The sequence below is a fragment of the Corvus hawaiiensis genome, chromosome 4 (genome assembly GCF_020740725.1).
Source record: "Corvus hawaiiensis isolate bCorHaw1 chromosome 4, bCorHaw1.pri.cur, whole genome shotgun sequence".
Classification (NCBI taxonomy): domain Eukaryota; kingdom Metazoa; phylum Chordata; class Aves; order Passeriformes; family Corvidae; genus Corvus; species Corvus hawaiiensis.
The window spans coordinates 59,475,441-59,495,644 of NC_063216.1; the positions used below are offsets into that span (position 1 = coordinate 59,475,441).

Consider the following 20,204-nt stretch of genomic DNA (forward strand, 5'->3'; position numbering starts at 1 on the left):
TGCCCTTTTCAAGATGGGCAGAGAACCTTTATACCCAACCAGCAGTCCCCCTTGCCAAGTCTCCTCATTAGTACAAACACCACAGCTTCTCCACCAATAAAATCATTGAGGACCTGTTCTCTATCCTTCATCCTCCAAACAACACACTGATCTACCTTTGTGGTTAACCAATTGTTCTATTTCAGTATTCAGCAAAAGGGAATGATGTAAAATACCTACCCACAGTTCTTTCAGCCACCACTCCAAACTGACCCCATTTTCTAAGTACTTCAAGCACCTGACCACTTACACAAATCCTTCACACAGTAGATTTTAGTTCATCTCAAGAGAATCCAATCAAAAACAAATGGTGGTAATGACCATTAACTATCTAAGGTACAGATTTCTTTATTCTCCTATAAAACTGAGGAAACCAACCGCTACAAGGACTTCAAGCCCTGAAATCTAACATCTCAGACAGGAAAGACAAGTAAAACATAAAACCAGAAATCACTCTAAAAATAAAGACAAAAAAAATAAAACCAGGAAGACCGACACCCTCAGCTGAGAGACAATTAAGATGATTCTGAGACTCACGCCAGCATATTTACACCTTAGCAAGCCTGGTGCCACCAGTATGGGAGATTGTTGGTAATGTCATGTCTCTGAAAGCTAGCCTCTCAAGCCTTAGCATTAGAAGACATGCATCACTTTAAAAAAAAATACAGACTTGCATACAAAATGTTTAGATCATTCCAAGTTTTCTGTAAAGTAGCTAACATTCATTCTAAATAAAAAACTCTTCTAACAAGACTCAACATTAATTCTGAAGGTCCACTAAAGACCCTCTATTTGTCTTTGGCTAGTGTAAGTGAAACGAGCCAAACCAATGTGCCCCATCAATGATGCAAGACTGCATCTTAATTAAAAACTCATATCCAGTGTGCTGGTGAGCAGAAAGCATACCTTTGAAATAGCAGTAACTTCATCTTCACATATTTCAAGATACAGATTACACACTTACCCAGAACAGACAGCAGAAACCACAAGGATAAATTGAGAAAAGAACAGTTATTCTATCCCTATGTCTGCATTTTAATTTTCCATTCTTCATCTGCAGGCACTCAGGAATATGACTTAAAATGCACTTACATTAATAGCCTAATGTCGTCTTTTACAAAAGAATTAACAATGGTTATGGCAGTTCTTTTTTATATCCAACCATGAAAACAAGGAACCTTCAGCAGCCATCAATGTTATTTCCAATGGAAAACTAGGTAATCCTATTTTCTTGTAAAAAAAATCCCAGGATAGCCTATCTTCTTCAATATTTTGTTCTAAAAAGGTAACAACAACCAGAGTTCCTCAGTTAAGAAAGAGATTCCTTTACAAGGGACAAAAGGCAGTGTTTTCTAAAAATATAGCAAGGGTTGACCACCAGTGTGAAGTGTTCACTCCACAAGTCCCAAATTTATAATTAAAAAAAACATTTATTACAACATAATATTACAAATAACTAGCTTCAATGATCAACAAATAAAACTTTACAAAATGCAAACAATGTAATTTCCAACTGTGGAGTGACAGATATCCCAAGTGTACAAACACAACATCTTTTTGTTTATGCCCACTTAAAAATCATTTCCAGTCTGCTTTATTTTCCATCAAATACAGTACATTTATCCAAACAAAAGCATGTACATTCAATATAGAACATTTTGAGCAAAGCTACAATCTTAGTTCCCATTCACAGTATTTTTAGTGCAATGCACTAACAGGCCCAAATAGTTCTCTATCCATAAAAGCATTTTTACTCCTGATCTTGTGATCAACATTTAGATATATTTTATACAAAAAGTATACATGAACACGAGGCACCTCCCTAAGTAAGGGAGTGAACCAATATAAAAAACATGGTATTTCTTCTGATGTACAATACCTTTCAAATTGTAGCAATTTGACACAAATCACTAAACAGAATATTTTCTAAAAGGTAAAAAAAAACCCAAACAAACAAACAAAAAAAACCCAAACAAAAAAACCAAAACAAAACCCATGATCGCATGAAACCTGCCAAGAACTTCATAATGGTAGGCATGCAACTGTTTTACTACAATCTTGACTAAAAGGTTAAAAAAAAGGTATCTAAAACATTTTCCAATTACACAAAGTCAAGTGCTACCCATAGTGGTCATATATGATTTTGAGAGAAAATATATTTTGAGTTTCTCCCAAACTATCCTCCCTTTTTATTAATATTTAATGAAATAAGCTAACATTATAAGTGGTTGTGCACAGATTGTCTATAATACATCAGCAAATATTCACTACCTTCATATTAACATTAGTGTGTTGATCTTTTAAAAATAAACTGAAAAAATAAACTGCAACTATCATTAAAGTGCTTGTGTATAATTTTTTTTAAAAAATTAAAGAATAGAGGAATGTGGATATTGTCGTAAACTTTCTAGATGTTTACAGAGTTTTTCTATGAACCACATATGGAAACAAATGGAGGTCTTTGAAGTAACTTCAGCACAGTGAAATTCAGAATGTCCTAGAACTGGGAAATTATGAAAAAGTCAATATGAACAAACTGAATTTATGGCAAATACTAAAAATTAGTAGAATTCAGCCAATACACACTACACTGTTTGCTCTTATACATTCATTTGTAATAAATTTAAACCAGTATATTACACAACATTTACCAAAGTAGGATATCACATCAAAGTTTGAGTTGTCCATCAATTAACACTACCAGGGAGGACCAGTATGCCTGGATGATGAGTTTTCTGAAGAGGACTTCCTAAATGAGGAAAAAACACCTTCTTCCGAAGCTGCTGTTCATCAACTTGTCTCCAGTGGACTCTTACTTAATTTCAGGAAGTTTGCTCTATACTGTGTCAAATTACAACTGCATAGAGATAACTGCTAATTTAGAAGCACGCGCATTTCAGCTACTTCGGTGTTTTGGGAAGTGGCACTGTCCTACAAGCAGTCAGAACGGTTATTAATATAGTAAGAAAAAAAAACAGCTTATGAAAATATTTCCTCCTTATAGTACCATTATCAAGAATTAGCAGTTCCAACAACAAACTAAAGTCTTTTTCAGTCAAATGAACTTCAGACTTTCCGAACATCATTTGAACCTATCTGAAGAGAAATGGGAATAAATTAATACTTTGAGTTTACCCATATAATTCTGTTTTAAACTACACAACGTAAATAATTTATAAGGCTAAATTTTTAATTCTTATTCAAAATGCAGAAGCCACTCCTCCTCTAAAATTCAGCATATTTCAGGATCCAACTCAATTCATTTTTGAAGTTATGTCTAATTTGGCCAGGATTTGTTAGAAAGTCACAAAAGCACCACATCACAATTTAACATAACTAGGTGGTCATTCACTATGAAAGCTGAACTCAAATCAAATCACCTCCTGGAAAACAGCATTTCAGAGTTGAAATACAGAACAAGGCACATATACTTAGTTTTCTTTTTACCAAATATGCGAGAAAGATGGTTCTGAATAAGGACGTTAGAAATCCCTACAAGTATCACTACAGTCTCTCTTCATGATATTTTTGTACAATCCCCAACCTTCAGGCATCAGTTGGTTATTCTGAAATACAAACTGACTGTATACAAATATTTTCTTTTTTAAAAGGTCTTCTAAAAATAGGCCAACTTTAACATGAAGGCTATGGAAAACTGAGTAACTACAAACACAACCCCTCCAAGTGTAAAAAATTCCCAGAGTAGCACATAAGCGGAAGTTTAGAAAATTCTAAGCCAGACTTCAATACATATTGATGCCTAAATCAAAAACTTACGATAAGATTTGAACAATTTAAAAAAATAAATGACCACAAGTCTCCAAACCCGGGCTTATATAAAAAAGCACTAAAAGAATGAAATGCTAAATTTGATGACTTCAGTGGTGTTTGCAGGCACCAAACCCAAAATGATTTTAAATCAAAGCAACTAAGCAACCAAATTACATGAAAAAAACCTGTTCTATGCACTTTTGTTGACAGTGTGTAGGCAATACACATTAAAATAAAAATTTAAGTTTACAATGCTAATTTCAGTAAGTTCATAGAGATTTTTTTCTGTTATCAGCTTTTACTTTAGTACTTTTAGTACTTCTTCAAGTGGTCACAGCAAAGTTAATTAAATGAGTTAAGTTATTCAAACCAAACAAAATTATTGTTAATTTTTTTTAAATTACTATTTTTAAAATGTATGTATAGTAACTTGATTATAACATATGCCTTAAGACAGTTTAAAGAGTTGACTCAATACAGCTCAATCTAAATTCCATCTTCCTGCAATGACAAATTTAGATTTTAACTCTAGCAAAATGCTAAAAAAAAAAACCAAAACCAAAAAAAAAACCAAATTTGACATCTATTTTTGCATTTAAGCCACTAAACCATAAAATCTATGGGAAAATATGTTTTCAACAATAAATCAACAACAGCAAAAGAAAGGCAGTGGTATTGTTGGGGGTTTTTTTAAAAAAAAAGAAAAAAAAAGACAAAACACTTTTTCTTTTTCCTCACCAGACAACAGCTTTAGATCTTGTACTTCTGCCTTTGGTTTTACTTTCTTCAGGTGAATGAGATACATTTGCTTTGTGGGTTTTCTTATGATGTTCTAGAAAAGCTTTTCTGGCAAATGCTTTCCCACATTTATTGCATCGGTGTAGAGAAAAGTTTTTTGTTACTTTTACTTCAATGCCAACATCAGCTCCTTCATACTTTTTATTGGGAGAATTAGAGGTGACATCCTGTTTTGAACCAATCTGTTTTGTTTCATCCCTCTGAGAGCCTCTTTTTGTCACCTTATTTAAAACAAGATCAATTGGTTTCTTTATTGCTCTTATTTCTAAACTTGCAGTTATTTTCCCAAGGTAGCGTGGTGACTTTTTATGAACCACAGTTATGTGTCTTATCACATCACGCTTGCGACGTGTTTCGTAGGAGCAGAGTGGACATCTGTAGTATTTAACATAAATATTATTTCCATCTGTGTGTAATTCAATGTGTTTTGTTAAATTCTGTTTAGAAGTAAATTGGCGCTTACAGAGTTTACAGTAAAGCTGCTTGAAGTCAAAGCCAGCTGAAAGTTTTGGCTTCCTAGTTTTTTGCTGGCCACCTGCAGCAGATGCATTGGTTGATTTAGGGGTTGATTTAGTGGTTGATTTGCAGGTTGATTTAGCGCTTGATTTAGAAGTTGATTTAGGGTTTTCGGGGTCCTGTTTAACTTTATTTTTCTGTGCTGATGGTGTGTTCTTTTTCTCATTTGAATGATTTGTTCCCTTTAATTCATTGTGTGGAGAAAGCGCAATGGAAGGGGGTGAAGGTTCTACAGAATCTGCTGGTTCAACTTTTATTTCTGTGCCATTGGCAGTATTGTTGGGTCCTTTCTCTCTTTTAGAGTTCTTTCCAGAAAGAGTTATCTTGTGAACAATTTGCATATGCCTTTTCAGCATTATTTGTGAACTATATTTTCTCTTACACAGAAGGCATTTGCATGCACTTAAATTGTATTCAGCCTTTGAAGACGACTTTTGTTTTCTGGTCTTAAAAGATTTTTTAGCAGAAACTGTATCCAAGAACAAAGGTTGCCCAGGCTTTGTAGCTATATCAGGAGTAATGGAATCCCTTCTTAATCCTCTATGAACTTCATCAAAATGCCTCCTTACGTTGGCTTTTGTAGCAAATGATTTATAACACACAGGACAACTTCTACCTAATGTTACGAGAACATTCTTATTTCGTCCTTTTGCAGAGCACTGGTTTGGTTTCTTTTTTGTTTCTATGTACTTCTTTAGCTCTTCCATCTTTTTTTTGTGTACTTTTCGAATGTGCCGGCGTACACTGCGTCTTGAATGAAATTCCTTCCTACAGAGGCAACAAATCAACTGGTGGCCATAATCAGAGTTATCCAGAGAGTCCAAGTCAGGATTTACTGCTGGTGGCTGCTCTTCAGGAGTAGATACCACTTTGTTTGTAACTGGATCAGCAGGAGGTAATTCTACAGACTCCCCAGGTGGGACTGGGGCTGGAGCTGAAACAGTCTTGGGTTGCTCAGTGCTGGGTTCCTGTATCTGTACCGGAGCTTGATCAGGGGTATGACTACTTTCTGTGTTCTCATCTGGGCTATCAGTCCTTGACACATATTGGAATACAGCATTTTGATTAGTTTCTATAGGTTCCAATGTAATTATATATTCTTGCTTATCTACCCTTGGATAGATTGCTTCAAGAAGGTCATTTATGGCTTGACTCTGCTTATCTTTTGTATCTGGGAGGTCTGTGAAAAGAGGAAAAGGTATTTTTTAATGATTTGGTAATTTTCAATTATTTAAATTTCAAAGTAGCTTTTAATCACTATGTGAATTCAGTCTCCAAATTTCCACAAATCCTCTTTTGTACTCTCTGAACACTCAAAGGCTTTGAGTAATCGTTACAAGTTGCCTTTTTATTAAAAGCCAACATCGGAAATAACCCTCCCGGCGTGCTAATGTGAAAGCCACCTGAACTAAAAATTTGTATAACTGGAATTAAGCTGGTCTTTAAAAAACTGTATCAATTGCAAAAATAACATCATTCAACTAAGCTTGTTCTGCAGGTGTGCAACTAAGCCTGAAGTATCATTAGAAACCGATTTTCCTACTGTGGGATACAGGCACTCTCAATAAAGGGACCTAATTCTGGAAATAAGCTCTCTCTGTGAATTCTGAACAATCCTTACCAAAGAATGAAACATCTGTGTAACCTGAGCATTGCATGAAGATATAAGTAGATAATATTTTACAGGTCTCAGTAATATTCTCTTTTTAAATGTCAAATTACTTCAGTGCTCTAGTTCCTAGTGTGATACATGAAGCATCTGCACTGGCACAACTAAGAAGCCAGGGTCCTACAGCAAAAAGGTGAGGCACTGAGATGACACAGTTCAAATTATTGTGAATAATTTTTAAGATGTGAGTCCTGGTAACAGCTAATTAAAAACCCACACTTAGTCAGAGTTATTCCTTCCATGCACCCAGCAATACATGAAAAGTGTCAGTACAAGAAATATGCTGTTTTGTTGCTCCAAACCCATTTTTTAACACTGAATTTTTAACAGCTTTTGCAGTCAGTTTCAAACGGGCCTATCTATATATTTTTTACCAAAAGTAAAAAGTCCTTCCTATTTTATAGCACCTTTTAAGACTACTTCGTGACTATACTGACTGAGTGCATGTCAAAAAACTTAGCAGGGAATAGTCTTTGGAATTTTTCACCATGGGGTGCTGAACTTCTATTCCTGCCTCTTGTTCACTATCTTTTATTTATTGAAAAAAACTCCCACTTACTTCAATAACTATACTCAATTTTATATAAAGCACAAATACTTATACAGTTTTATTCAGACCATGTAGTATTATTCCCTTCATTTGCACCTCTCACACTGAACAGTGGAAATTATTTTATTTGTATGTTACTTGTATGTTATTTCATATAACATATGAAAGTTAATCAGAAAGTTAAATGAAAACTAGAATGTCAGGAGCTGGACATGAAATCTTTCCTCAGGATAATCTTACTTTGCTTAGAAAGTATTGCATCTAAGTCAGATGCAATTCTAACCTTTCTTTGAAACTACAAGTCACCAGTGACTATAACTGGCCAAGCAAGTTCATTTTAGGAAGGTGACAGTACCAGCCTTTTCACCTTCTCCTTTTAGTGTACACCATGTGCAAAAAGAATCATCAAAATATATCTCTGTTTGTCCCTAATTTTTGAAATATTGAAGCGAGAAGGCATTAATCAGGAAAGAAAAATCCTCACTGCACCTATAATGATCTAGTCAAGAGATCAAGATAATTAGAAAGCTTTACAAAACGTTTTTGAATGCTGACACATTTCCAAATTAATCAACTTTACTCAGATCAACAAAAATTCATCACTGGAATGAGACTCTAATAAATTTCTTTTTCCATAAAAATATAGTTCTTGTTTTTTTTCCTCATCATTTAAGTCCCTTCTTTTAATAATAAAGTTTCTTTTCTACAACAAAGATGTTGGGCTAGTCATGATCACATAGAATATGTTAAAGCCGCGTAACATGAAGTGAAGCAAGGAAAAAGAGACAGCATTATTCAAGCACAGAGCCTTAAATAAAAGGGTAAACTTTTAGTCTGTGTTTCATACTGACTGAGACCAAAAGACTGCATCCATGACACAAGCACTATAAGGGCTTCCTCAGTACAGGAGAATAACAAGCATATTGACCCGGGTCACTTCACAGCAGCAGCTGAAGTCCATCAGAGCTATGACGGCCTAAAACTGAAACACCCAGTTAGAGCCACTGTTTTCTGTAAGATCATTTTCCCAGTCCTTTGACATACTTTTGGTATCTTTCACAGTAAAGGACAGATGGGAAAGAAAAAGGGGAACAAGGAATAGAAAGTGTTAAGAGTGACACTCTTAATTAAAAGGCTAGATGTACAAACTAGCTATCTAATTACGATATTGGCATGGCTCTTGATTGTTAATTCATATAAAGACATTGCTGTAGCTTCTTCAGTAACATAAAATTGATCTACATATGTTACTACAGAAATTTAATTCCACCTCCTTTTTTTGCATTTTTGTTTCAGGTATCTTTGTGTAAATGGTAAAGAAAGATAAGTTTTTCAACTTTATTAGCTTTATTAAACACTTAAATTAATAATACTTACTATCATCCATCTGAAGACTTGGAGGACAATAAAACTTTTTATGAGTAATTAAATTTGGTAATCCTCTGAAGAGACTCCGGCACAATTTACACTCAAAAATGGTGTCCACATCTTTTAACAAGATATGTTTAAGTTGTTTCGTTCCTGTAATAAAAGAAATATTACACTTAAGAAGGCTTTCTGTTCATTTAATTCATATCATCCCATGAAAGTGGAAACATTTTAGACCATGAATAATTATAACAGCATTTTATCTTTTGTTAATGCTACTTCATTTGCTCTGTAAGTTTATGATACATGCTCCAAATTTCACTATGAAGACCAGGATGAAAAAAACCCTCAAGGATTACGCACATTACAGTTTACAGAGAAAGTGCAATGATTTACAATAAAAACTAACACCAAACATTAGGAAAGAGTTCTTCCTACAGTATTCAGTTGTTGCAATACAGTTGCCCAACAGGAAAGAATAAGCACCTCGAGCATTTAAAGAAGCCTGTAGCATTTTTTCTTTAGGGCTATCCTACAGTGCTAAGAAAACAAGATATATACAGGTATTTCATGTAGAAAGGGTACCTGGTAAGGCAAAAAAACTAAAGCATAAAATAGAGCAAAGAGAATAACTAACAGGTCAAGAAATGTTACTATATGTAGGTATCTGACCCAAGTCCAAGATGATGACACTTATGCAAGATAGTAGAAATGTAGGCATATTTTCAGCCTGATGAAAGGAAAATACATACAACTTAAATCTGAAAGATGTCTATTAAAACACAGAGTGTGATAAAATATGCCAGCTTTCCAGACTATTATGCATTGTATACAAAGATAGTTAGATCTAGCATTGTTGATGTATTCCAGCTCCTGTCATTTTTTACACTTCAAACTTACTCCTTCATTTCTCATCTCATGAAAATTATGAATGTAATGCCTAAAATTAGCAATAGGTTACTAAATGATGCTTACCCACTCCAAATCAGAAAAAAGCACTAACCACATTCAGCTAATTTATCTATCTTCATTTTTCTTAGAATTTAATTAATCAAAACTAATCAAACAAGCAAAAATATCATGCAACTGGACCATGAATAAATAATACCAAACACCTATGGAAAAGCAGCAGCAAGACATTCCTCAAGCTGAAATACAAGGTCAAGTGTTCTGTCATCTCATCACACTTCTCTTAAGAATTTCTTTTAAAGATCAAACTCAGAGTCACACTGCAGAACTATTTTTGAAATTAAACTCTTTCAGATACTAGTAATACCATAATAGGCAATAGTTCTTCAATACAAATGGGCCTTACCAAGAAAGCTTCTTATTTCTTGGTGCAATAGTAATACTACAAAACTTTTTACATCTGAGTTTCAGCAAAGCAGTGTCTTCAACAGTTCCTTAAAACTGGGATCCAAACTTGACCATCTGAGGCTACCAAGGTTTCTGTCCCCTCCTATGCCTTCCCAGGCCATATGTCACTGCTCTCTCTTTGAGTGTTACTAACCTCACCTTCATTTGACTTGCATTTTACAAACGGACTACTGAACAAATATTTAGATATAGCAACAAATAAAAATTGTACAGAGTTCCCCCCAGAAGCAACCAACATTTGAATTTTTGTATATAAAGAAAATCTGGCTGAACAAAACTGAAGATGTTCCATGTAGATAAAATTCGTGTGAGATACCAATCTATAATAGAAACAAAATGCTTCCAGTTTGGTGAAGGCACACAAAGAAACAGAATTCAGCCATGGTGTTCATGCATGCCCTAGCCACAAACTTCCCTCTCAAAAAAAAAAAAAAAAAAAAAAAAAAAAAAAAAAAATTCTCCACTATTACCCAATCAAGGGACACACAGGTTACTCATTCTCTCTCCTGTTATATTGATATTTCAGTCTCCTTCTGTTCAGGACTGAAATGGTTTTTTCCAATACAAATTACTGGATTTAAGAATTAGTGGATGAGATTAAAGGATTTATGACATACTAGAGATCATACTATATGACATGGTAGTTACTCTGGCTTCAAATCATCCTTATGCAACTATGAAGCTTTTCACAGGTGGGAGTAAAGAAAAATAATTGATCCCTTTGAATCAAACTGTAGACCTTTAGAAACTTCTGGAAGCAGCAAAAAAATTTAAAACGTCCACTGGTTTTGTGGACACAGCAGGCAGAGGAAAACAGTATCATCTCCTTACTCTTCACCAACTGCAGACTGTGGCAACAAGTCAATCTCCTGTCAGTATATGCTGCCTCCAGCTTACTGGAGAAGACTTACTGAAGTCTTCTCTATTTTGTAGTTACATCTAATTGTATATTGTGATGGTAATGCAGGTGATACCTGGTCAAATTCTGTTAATATTTGTAAGTGTTGATGCTAGAATAACATCAAAGTCACAAGAAATTGGTAGAGAACACTGGTCATAAATATCTCTCCGTCAGAAATACCTAAGTTTATGCCTTTTGCAAGCAGTTTCTTTTTTAGAAAAAAAAATTAGATTCAAATTCACTTTTTACTCTTAATGCTTTGAATGACAGAAGCTTTTGATAAAATTACTTACTCTGTCTTAAATCTCTATTCCTTTACTACAAGAATCAAACATTCTCTTTCCATAATGAAATGTTGCTTGTTCAAAACTAGCCAGTAAAATCTTCGTCTAAGTCTTCTTTCCTTCTGTCCAAGCACCCTGATGCAGGTGACTGATGATATCAAAGTAAGTTATCAATTTAACACCTGCCAGTGAGGACAATCTGGAAGTAACTCAGAGACAAAGTATCTGCAACCAGTTTCTGCTATTACCAGTAGATATTCCATTAATCTTCTTCAGATTACATTAATCAGCCAAAGAAGCCTGTCACACATATCTGAGCCCTCAAGCAATCTCAGCCAAACTAAAAAAGATTACTAATGAATAATCTCACATCCTGTTTTTGTATTAAGTTATTGAAATGCAAGTGGACAACTTAAATACTGTGCCCTTTCACGAGACTCACACCAGACAAGTATCTCATTGCACAGCAGCAGTGTTTTTATACACAACACATTTCATATATTTAAAAGCTCTGTGTGAAAAAAATCTAGAAACACATAGACAGTAGCACTAAAGACCTAGAGTTGTGAAAATAAAATGTTTGGTTTGCCACATCTGAAGTGTAGAAACAGCTTGAAAACATTGAAGGTTTCAATCTTCCCTGGCATGCCTCCCCAAATGCTTAATTGTTCTTTGCTATGTATTGCAACTCCCAAAAACAATCAAGAAAGACCTTAAAAGTAGTATGATAAAGCAATTGAAAAAGTTCAAGATAAAGTTTTTTTCTTCAGCTCAGGAGTTTTCTGGTAAACTCATCAATAATAGCAGCAGAAAGGACACAAAGCAGAACAACAAACTTAATTTTTAAGGTTTTTCAAAGATAACTACCCAGCAAGATCTGTATCTTCATTGCTTTCTATGAAAACCCACATGAAAAGGAACACCTAATTCCACAAATCTACAAATATTTTGCAAATATGCATAAAGTCAGGTGCTGGTTATTTTAATACACTGAATAAACATATGTCTTTTAACAAGGTAATGAACTTTGTAAGGGTCAGGCATGGTTCCATACCTGATCGAAAACACTCAATGATTTGTTGAATACCAGATTTTGACGTTTGCAGAGGCTGCTGCAATAACGGAGGATCACCAGGTTCCAACAGATGCACTGCAATATATAAAAGGATAGTAAGCCATTAGAAAACACTCAGGTGATTTCTGTAATTTAGGAATTTTCCATACATACAGTAAACTAGCTAAAAAGAACAGCCAGGACTACTGTAAAAGTAGCCTTACTCTAGAATTTTCGTCTATATTGAATTAAAAAACAGTCAACACTGAATTTTCTAGCCATGACACCTTCTGACAATTTGCTGTCATTTTGATCACTTAAAAAAATGTGTATTCAAAGCTATATGTAACATAGAAACATATAAATACATAAAACAGAATTAACTCACTAGAAATGTCCGTCAATTAAAGTAATTCCCCAGAACAATCTACTTGACTCCCATCATTAAAACCAAACCGCATGTACAAAAAAACATTACCAAATACTGTATTACCAGCATTACCAAATACTTCACAGCATACTACCTGACTTCAGTTTTGCCAGTATGCACCTAAACACTGAACCCAAATTTAAAGCAGCAATGATCAGAAAAAAAGCATAAGCATAGCTAAATAGTATATACCAAAAAAACCTATCACAGTATTCTTGACCAAGAAAACTACATTCAATAAACTCTTCAGGTTCAAGTAAACTGCTGAGGGAATACTTTATTTCTGATGTTTCATTCCACATCATATTCTTTGCAAAAGCTGTTGAAACTAAAACATATATTAATCAGGATCTTTTGTCATTCCAATATGCAGTATTTACACACATGAAAATTCACACCATTCCATTGCAGTATAGAGATATGACAATTAAGCTTTGCCCAGAGGGAAACACGAATTTACAAGAATAAGAGCACTTATTGAAGCATGTGTTTGCAAAATCATTAGTTAGGTCTTCTTTCAAATTTCTTATTGACTAAACAGCTTGCTTTGTACTTCATAAACTGGCTCCCACCTTATCCCTTTGGTTTGATTTTAACCCCATTTCAAGGCTTTAATTTCTAAATGAAGCATTGAGCATCTCTAAGAAATTTGTATTTAATAAAGGCCAGTTGAGGCATAATATAAAAACTACTTAGAGATAATAAGTACAAGAAGACTAAACAAATTTTGACAGGAACGTTGAGCTAAAAGATAAAAGGTTATAAAAAAATTCTAGCTGAAAAGAACATCAGAAAGAAAAGTACTGTAAAACAGGAAAACAGAATGAACAATTCACCCAACTATGCTGGCTCCATAATATACTATTATATGCACAAACACATAACAACCATGACAAATCAGCTAATCATTTGGGGATCTCGAACACAATGACATATTGTATTCTACTAGCCTACTCCCTACACTTCAAAACAAAACATTTTGGTTTGTATACAGCTTCTAATCTGCATGTATAACACCTACTGACATCAAGAGGAGTAACATAGGTGAAGACGACCTAACAGATCACTGTTAATTTGTCAGGGAAGAAAAATATTTCAGTTTTTTAAAGCATTAGAACAACTCAAAATCATTTCATCATCAACACAAAAAAATGTTTCTACTAACTGAACAATATCTACTCTCAAATTACATTTTATTAAAGGAGCATAATCAAAGTCACCATGCTCACACTTTCATCTGTTATTTCCCCAAACTTTCTTCTCAAAACAAAAGTGAAAGCATCCAAATAGCATCTTTCTTTCAAAAACACAAGGGAAAGCATCCAAATAAACTCTATAACAATGCAAAAAGAAACAAAATTGCCTTTAAAAATACCAATTATAACAGTAGACAGAATAATTTCAAAAGCATCTAACAGGTTGCCTGAACCTTCAGAGTACTCATTACAGTTTTCACTGATGGCATCTTTCACATCACTCAGCCATGGAATATAAAGAGTTGTTCTAGGACATAGTGGGGTTTTTCTCCTCTGAGACTAAGATCTTCAACTTCATCAGGGTTCACCAGGGAAGAGAGAGTAAAAATACAACCAGCGAATGCAAATGATTGCCAGAAACATCATTTTACAAAAAAACTGAGACCACTGCACTTTTTGGAAACAAAACGGTCAGTTGTTGTATTTATACAACTTCTTGTCTTCCTCTGTTCACTGCATACAATGTCCATGTGGTGGCCTGAGGATTATCTAACATCCTGCAGGAACTAAAAAATTCTCTTCCTGAAATGATTTTAAGGCGACAGTTCAAGGATGCAAAAAAAAAATTTCCAAACAAAATTCAGAAACTTTTTATACCTACAGCTGACACTAATGATATACGTTCACAACTATCACAACAGTTCCTGCACGCTTTTAATGAAGCAGATATGCAAAACAGCCAAAGCATCACACACCACTATACCTGGCTCACAGCATCCATGGTGATGGTGGTCAGTCTGACAACACTTGTCCCTTAGAGGCATTTTCCGTGCGCACGACCTACTTTCCTTCTACATCCAGCAGCTCGTTTCTGCTAAAATAAGCAAAATAGCTGTCACCGCCGAAGCACAGGCGGCTCCGGAGCACGCGAACCGCGCACACCCACTTCCTACGGCGGCACGGCCGGGCAGGCCGGAGGCAGCGGCACCCCTGGCGCAGGAGAAAGTTCCCATTGTTTTCGGCAGGTCTCACGACGCCCTCTGCAACGGCCGCGGCGAGCACAGCCCCGCTCCCGCCCCGCCGCCACCTGCGCCTCGGCCGGCGGGGGAGAGCCCCGGCCGCCGCCCTCCCCACCGAGCCCGGCCCGGCCGCGCGGCCCCGCGCCCCCTCCGTGGGCGGCCCCGCCGCGTTCCGTCCCCACCTCGCAGCCTCGTCCCGCAGCCCCACCGACGAGACGATGTCTCTGGGCTCCCGCGGGAGCGTGGGGAAAGCCGCGTCCCCAACAGCCCGGGGCTGCAGCGCGCCCGCCGCCGCCGGGCCGGGCGCTCCCGCGGCGCTGCCGGAGCCGGAGCGGGGCGCGCCCGCCGCCCGCCACGCGCAGCCCGGGCGGGAGGGACGCGCGGCCGCAGGTGACAGCGGCCGCCGACGCCGAGACGGAGAGGGCGCGACGGGCGGGTGCCGCGGGCCAGCCCTACCTGGAGAGGACGGGTGGCTTCCCCCTCCTCGAATTAAACTTTATTCGCCCCTGTCCCGCCAGAGCGGCGGCCGCTGACCCCGGAGCCGGATGGGCACGGGGGCAGGAAGTGACTGCGGTCCTGGCGGCGAGCGCCCGCCCAGTGCGCAGGCGCCGCGCTCGCCGCTCCCCGTCCCGGCCGCACAGGTGCCGGGCGGCGGCCGCGGGACGGGGCGGGGGCGGCCGGGGCGGCCCGGCCCGCGGGGCTGTGGCGGGTCACGGAGGAGTCCCGGAGGGCTGAAGTGCAGCGCCCGCCACAGGACCGACCCGCCGGGCGGAGCGCGCGGCGGGAACCGGCGCCGTCTTTGTCCCGCCGGGGAGAAAGGCCCTCGCTGACCGCCTCGCACACCCCTGATGTGCAGCGCTGCCCTGAGGGCACCGGTGCCCGCACACCAGTGGGACCAGCCAGTGTCCCTGGAGCTGGCATTTCTGCCCCCTTTCAGCCTGGTCTACGCCATTACAGTGTAAAAAAATAGGAACCAAGCCACCAGTTGTTCTAATAGACCTACCAAGGAAAAGGATAGATTAATGTTTTGAACACCTGGAGGAAAAACTCGTGTTCCGAAAGAGAATTGTGTGATCACTATGGCAAATACCGGCCACAGAACGTCGGTGCGGTGCAGTGCAGTGCAGTGAGCAGGCAGGGCAGCCGGTGTCTCCAGATATGTTTCCACACGGTCCTGCTTAGTCCTGTGCTCTTTTAGTGCACTTCTGTAGGAACCTCGGGTTGTTGAAAAGCTGATAGTTGGCTTTTGCCAAGGGAAAGGGTAAGATTAAGTCTTCATACACTTAAGGAAAAGCTTCTGCCATTGAAGAAAAACCTTCTGCCGTTGAAGAAAAATCTGTAAGGAAATGTCAGGAATAAGCACATCATTACAGGAAAAATGCTAAGTGATGGTACAAACATAGAAAAAAATCTGTCTAACTCTGGCTTGTAATAGCATCACTTAATGGAGATAGGACTCATGGTTTCAGACAAAAGCTCCAAGTCACATTACAGTCTGAGAGTAAGATGTCTCAGACTTTCTCAAATCAGACATGGAGAGAGCTTACCATCTGTGGCCATTAACTTGTACCCAATAATGTTTTTTTTTAAAATATGGGCATTGATTTAATAAGTCATCTTTTTCCAAAGCAACATGACACCAAATTCAAGCTCCATCAGTTGTATTTGGATTTTGGTTAATAAACTGAAAACACCTTAAGTGTCAGAGAACAGTTCAAACAGCTGAATGCCAAATAGCATCTTAACTGAAGTACAGCAGAAGTCAGTTGAAACCTTTGTGTCAGACAACCAAACACAGGTCTTTGTGGGTGTCCAGAGATGCTCTCACCTTGAGCTTAGCTACATCCTGAGTTCTGCTGTGTTTTAGACACACAGTGGAAGAGGCATAATCTCCACCAGCCACAGCTGCGTTCAGCCCATGTACAGAGCACTTGGGTCAAACTGTAAAGCTCCTGGGTAACAAAGTGCAAGGAACACAACTGTCAGCTCTAGTTCTGCACAACAGCCTACTGGCTGTTGTACTTGCCCAAGAAGTATCAAACTCAGAGAATTAATATTCCCCACCTCTCAGGAGATGTGGGAATCAGGTTCAAAGATGACCTTGCATTCTCACTGATGCCACTGCACTACAAATGTTGAAATAGTAGGGTTATAGCAGCTTAACTTTGCATCTTGAGCATTTACTATGAACATTAGTAGCCATATCACCAACACAATTTTACTGAGTGATCAAAAAATAAGACAGGAAAAATCAACCTGCAAATCATAAACCAGCAATGAAAATTTATAATCTTTTGGTTGCATTTGGGTTTCTGTGTTTAGCCACTTTCAAGAGGGTTTTTTTCTTCCTTCTAATCCAATGAAAGTTTCTCTTTTTGTAGCTTATGGCCTGTATTGTGCTTGCATGGCAAGGTTTTGGTAGTGGGTGGCCTATAAGGGTGGCTTCTCTGAGAAGTTGCTGGAAGCTTCCTTCATGTCACAGAGCTAATGCCAGCCAGCTCCAATATGCACCCACCACTGGTCAAGGCTGAGCCAGTCAGTGATGGTAGTAAAGCCTCTGTGATAACATATTTAAGAAAGAAAAAAAGTTACTGCACAGAAGTAATTGTCACCAGAGAAGAGAGGAGAGAGAATATGTGAGAGAAACTGCCCTGCAGACACCAAGGTCAGCGAAGGAAGATGGGGAGGGAGGAGGTGCTCCAGGCACCAGAGCTGAGATTCCCCTGCAGCCCACGGTGCAGGGCATGGTGAGGCAGCTGTGCCCCTGCAGCCCATGGAGGTCCACGGGGGAGCAGAGATCCACCTGCAGCCCCTGGAGGACCCAACACCAGAGCAGGTGGATGCCACAGGTCACTCTGTGAGAAGCTCATCCTGGAGCAAGTTCTTGGCAGGACCTGTGGCCTGCGGAGAAAGGAACCTAGAGGAGGTTTGAGCAGGTTTGAGGCTAGAGCAGGTTTGCCGGCAGGACTTGTGATTCCATGGGATACCCATGCTGGAACAATTTGTTCCTGAAGCATTTCCTCTCTGTTGAAAAGAAGAACCCATGCTGGAGCAGTTCATGAAGAACTGCAGCCTGTGGGAAGGACTCATGTAGGAAAAGCGGAAGGACTACTCTCCCTGAGGAGAAAGAAGCATCAGAAATAACATGGAGAACTGACCATAACAATAACCACCTGTCCGCATGCACCACTGCTGGGGAGGAGGTAAAGATTTGGGAATAAAGTTAATTCTGGAAAGGAGGGAGAAGTGGGGGAAATGTGTTTTTAAGATTAATTTTACTTCTCATTATCCTAATCTGATTTTGATTGTGTTCAATTAATTTCTCCAAGCTTGGTCTGTTTTGCCCATGATAAGTGATGCCCATCCTTATAGCAACTCATGAGATTTCATTGTATTTTCTCTCCCCTGTCCAGTTGAGGAGGGGAGGGTATAGAGCAGCTTTGGAGGGCAGCTGGCATCCAGACAGTGTCAGCAGCCATTCTTTCTTGTCTTTTTCCTATTCACCTCCAAAAAAGTATAGTTCCTCCTTCTTAATAACCCCCCATGAAGTGAAGCATTGGGATTATGTCCTCTCAGTGTTCTCGTCAGGTTAAAGAATGTGAATTACTTTAGCCTCCCCTTATGTCACATGCTCCAACCCCTGGAACCATCTTGGTTACTTTCTTCTGGATACTTTTCATCTTCTAAGTATCTCTTGCATACTTAGGAGTCCAAACTGGACACAGTATTGCAGATGTGGCCTCCGAAATGGCACGCAGAGGAGAATAATCATCTCCCTTCACCTGCTGTTTGTAGGCTTGTTGATGTGGCACAGCATAGTGGTTAGTCTAATTTGGCTAATTTACGCCAAAGCTGCAGTGTTGACCCTCATTTCACTTTTTAACTGGGACCCACAGGTTCTGTTTTGCAGAGCTGCTATTTCATTAGTCAGTCCTCAGCCTATACCATTGCATGGGCATTTTTGCCCTGGGTGCAAGGCTTTGTCCTGCCAGGACATTCTCCAGTTTGTTCAAGGTGTCCTCACACAACAACCCTGTCCTCTGGCATGTCAGACACTCCCTGGTTTCAGCCACCCATTCCATCATAAAAGACAATGACATGGGTTGTACAAAATGTGCCTTTCTGCCTTCCCCCTCTCCAATTTTAGAAATTCCAGCTAAGGTCAAGTTCACTATCGCTGTTATTTGGGAGGTGGAAATGCATATTTTTAGAGGATGGCCAAACAGCAACTGAAATCTATTCTATCTTAAATGTATTTTCATAACTTTTGTTTTCCACACTTAAGAAAGACCAGAAAAAATGGGCACTGACGCATGCATGTGTGAATCTTAGTAATTTAGCTGACCTTGTAACCTGTTTATGTGTGGAAGACCCTAATCTGTATATTGCTGTGTTTAACTCCTCAGGTAGTTTGCAATGTAACTAATTAGTAACTTGGGCACACAACCACACGCAAACTTTGACCAGTCAGCCAGTCATGTGCAAAGTGTCTCTGGGACTGATAAAAGCTGCCAGCACAGATCGGGTAGTTCTACCTGACCTAGCAGGAGGTGCCTTGAGGAGAATGCTTGCAGAGTGGAGTCCTTTCAGCCAGTAGGTAGCCATTGCATGTGAGAAATTTGGATCAGGGTAGCAAAGTTCCCAGTAAAGATCACTTCACCACACACTGCTGCAGTTGTTCATCCAAGAGGTTAAACTGGAACTTGGATCCAATTTGAGTTTCATTGAAAAAGAACAAGCACATGATGTTGCTTGACTTCGAAAAATAGAATATTCCTCAGTAGAATATGAACAATAATTGGAATTTATAACATTCTTTTTGTCTTATACAGATATGATTCAATGAAAATGAAAAAGATTTTTAGAACAATACATAATTCTTCATACAATCCATAATTAGCTTGTATCCAGGGAACATGGAAATTCAGAGTGAAACCAGATATAGTGTAAAATGTACAGAATGCACTTTCATATAACAAAGATAAGGATGAAAATACTTTTGATCCATTTCATGTAAATTCTAGGCATAAAATATATTATTGGGGGGTGGGGGGGTTCGAGTTTAGCTTTCATTCCTGGGTAGTGTTCTCAACATAACCAGCAGAGTTTGAAACAGAATCTTTATTTTTTCATTGTCTTTTAGATGATGGGGAGCTGGTGAGAAGTTTTGAACTAAGGCTTCTGTTACAACTTGATGATCAAATTCTTTTTTAATTGTTTCTCAATTGTGAG

The 20,204-nt window shown here is 38.5% G+C and overlaps 1 protein-coding gene across 5 annotated transcripts; it reads right to left on the reverse strand.

Moving 5' to 3' along the window:
- Positions 1-1,449: 1,449 nt before the first annotated feature.
- Positions 1,450-15,545, reverse strand: ZNF800 (zinc finger protein 800). 5 transcript variants are annotated; one of them, XM_048302136.1, is made up of 6 exons: positions 15,429-15,545; positions 14,717-14,827; positions 12,328-12,423; positions 8,721-8,864; positions 4,549-6,304; positions 1,450-3,135 (listed from the first exon to the last, which is right to left on the reverse strand). In XM_048302136.1, coding segments are annotated over exons 2-6 (2,058 nt in total). In that variant the 5' UTR covers positions 14,778-14,827; positions 15,429-15,545; the 3' UTR covers positions 1,450-3,134. The 5 variants fall into 5 exon arrangements, with proteins under 5 accessions (XP_048158093.1, XP_048158090.1, XP_048158089.1 ...); XM_048302133.1 differs by having other exon boundaries at positions 1,450-6,304; positions 14,717-14,824; XM_048302132.1 differs by having other exon boundaries at positions 1,450-6,304.
- Between the last annotated feature and the right edge of the window lie 4,659 nt (positions 15,546-20,204).

Excerpts from the sequence above, each read along its gene's own strand:
- ZNF800 (XM_048302133.1), bottom strand. The coding sequence starts at position 14,777 with ATGCCTCTAAGGGACAAGTGTTGTCAGACTGACCACCATCACCATGGA. Across the intron at positions 12,424-14,716 it reads CCATGGATGCTGTGAGCCAG|TGCATCTGTTGGAACCTGGT; the intron begins GTATAGTGGTGT and ends TATATATTGCAG. Across the intron at positions 8,865-12,327 it reads CATTGAGTGTTTTCGATCAG|GAACGAAACAACTTAAACAT; the intron begins GTATGGAACCAT and ends CTTTTATTACAG.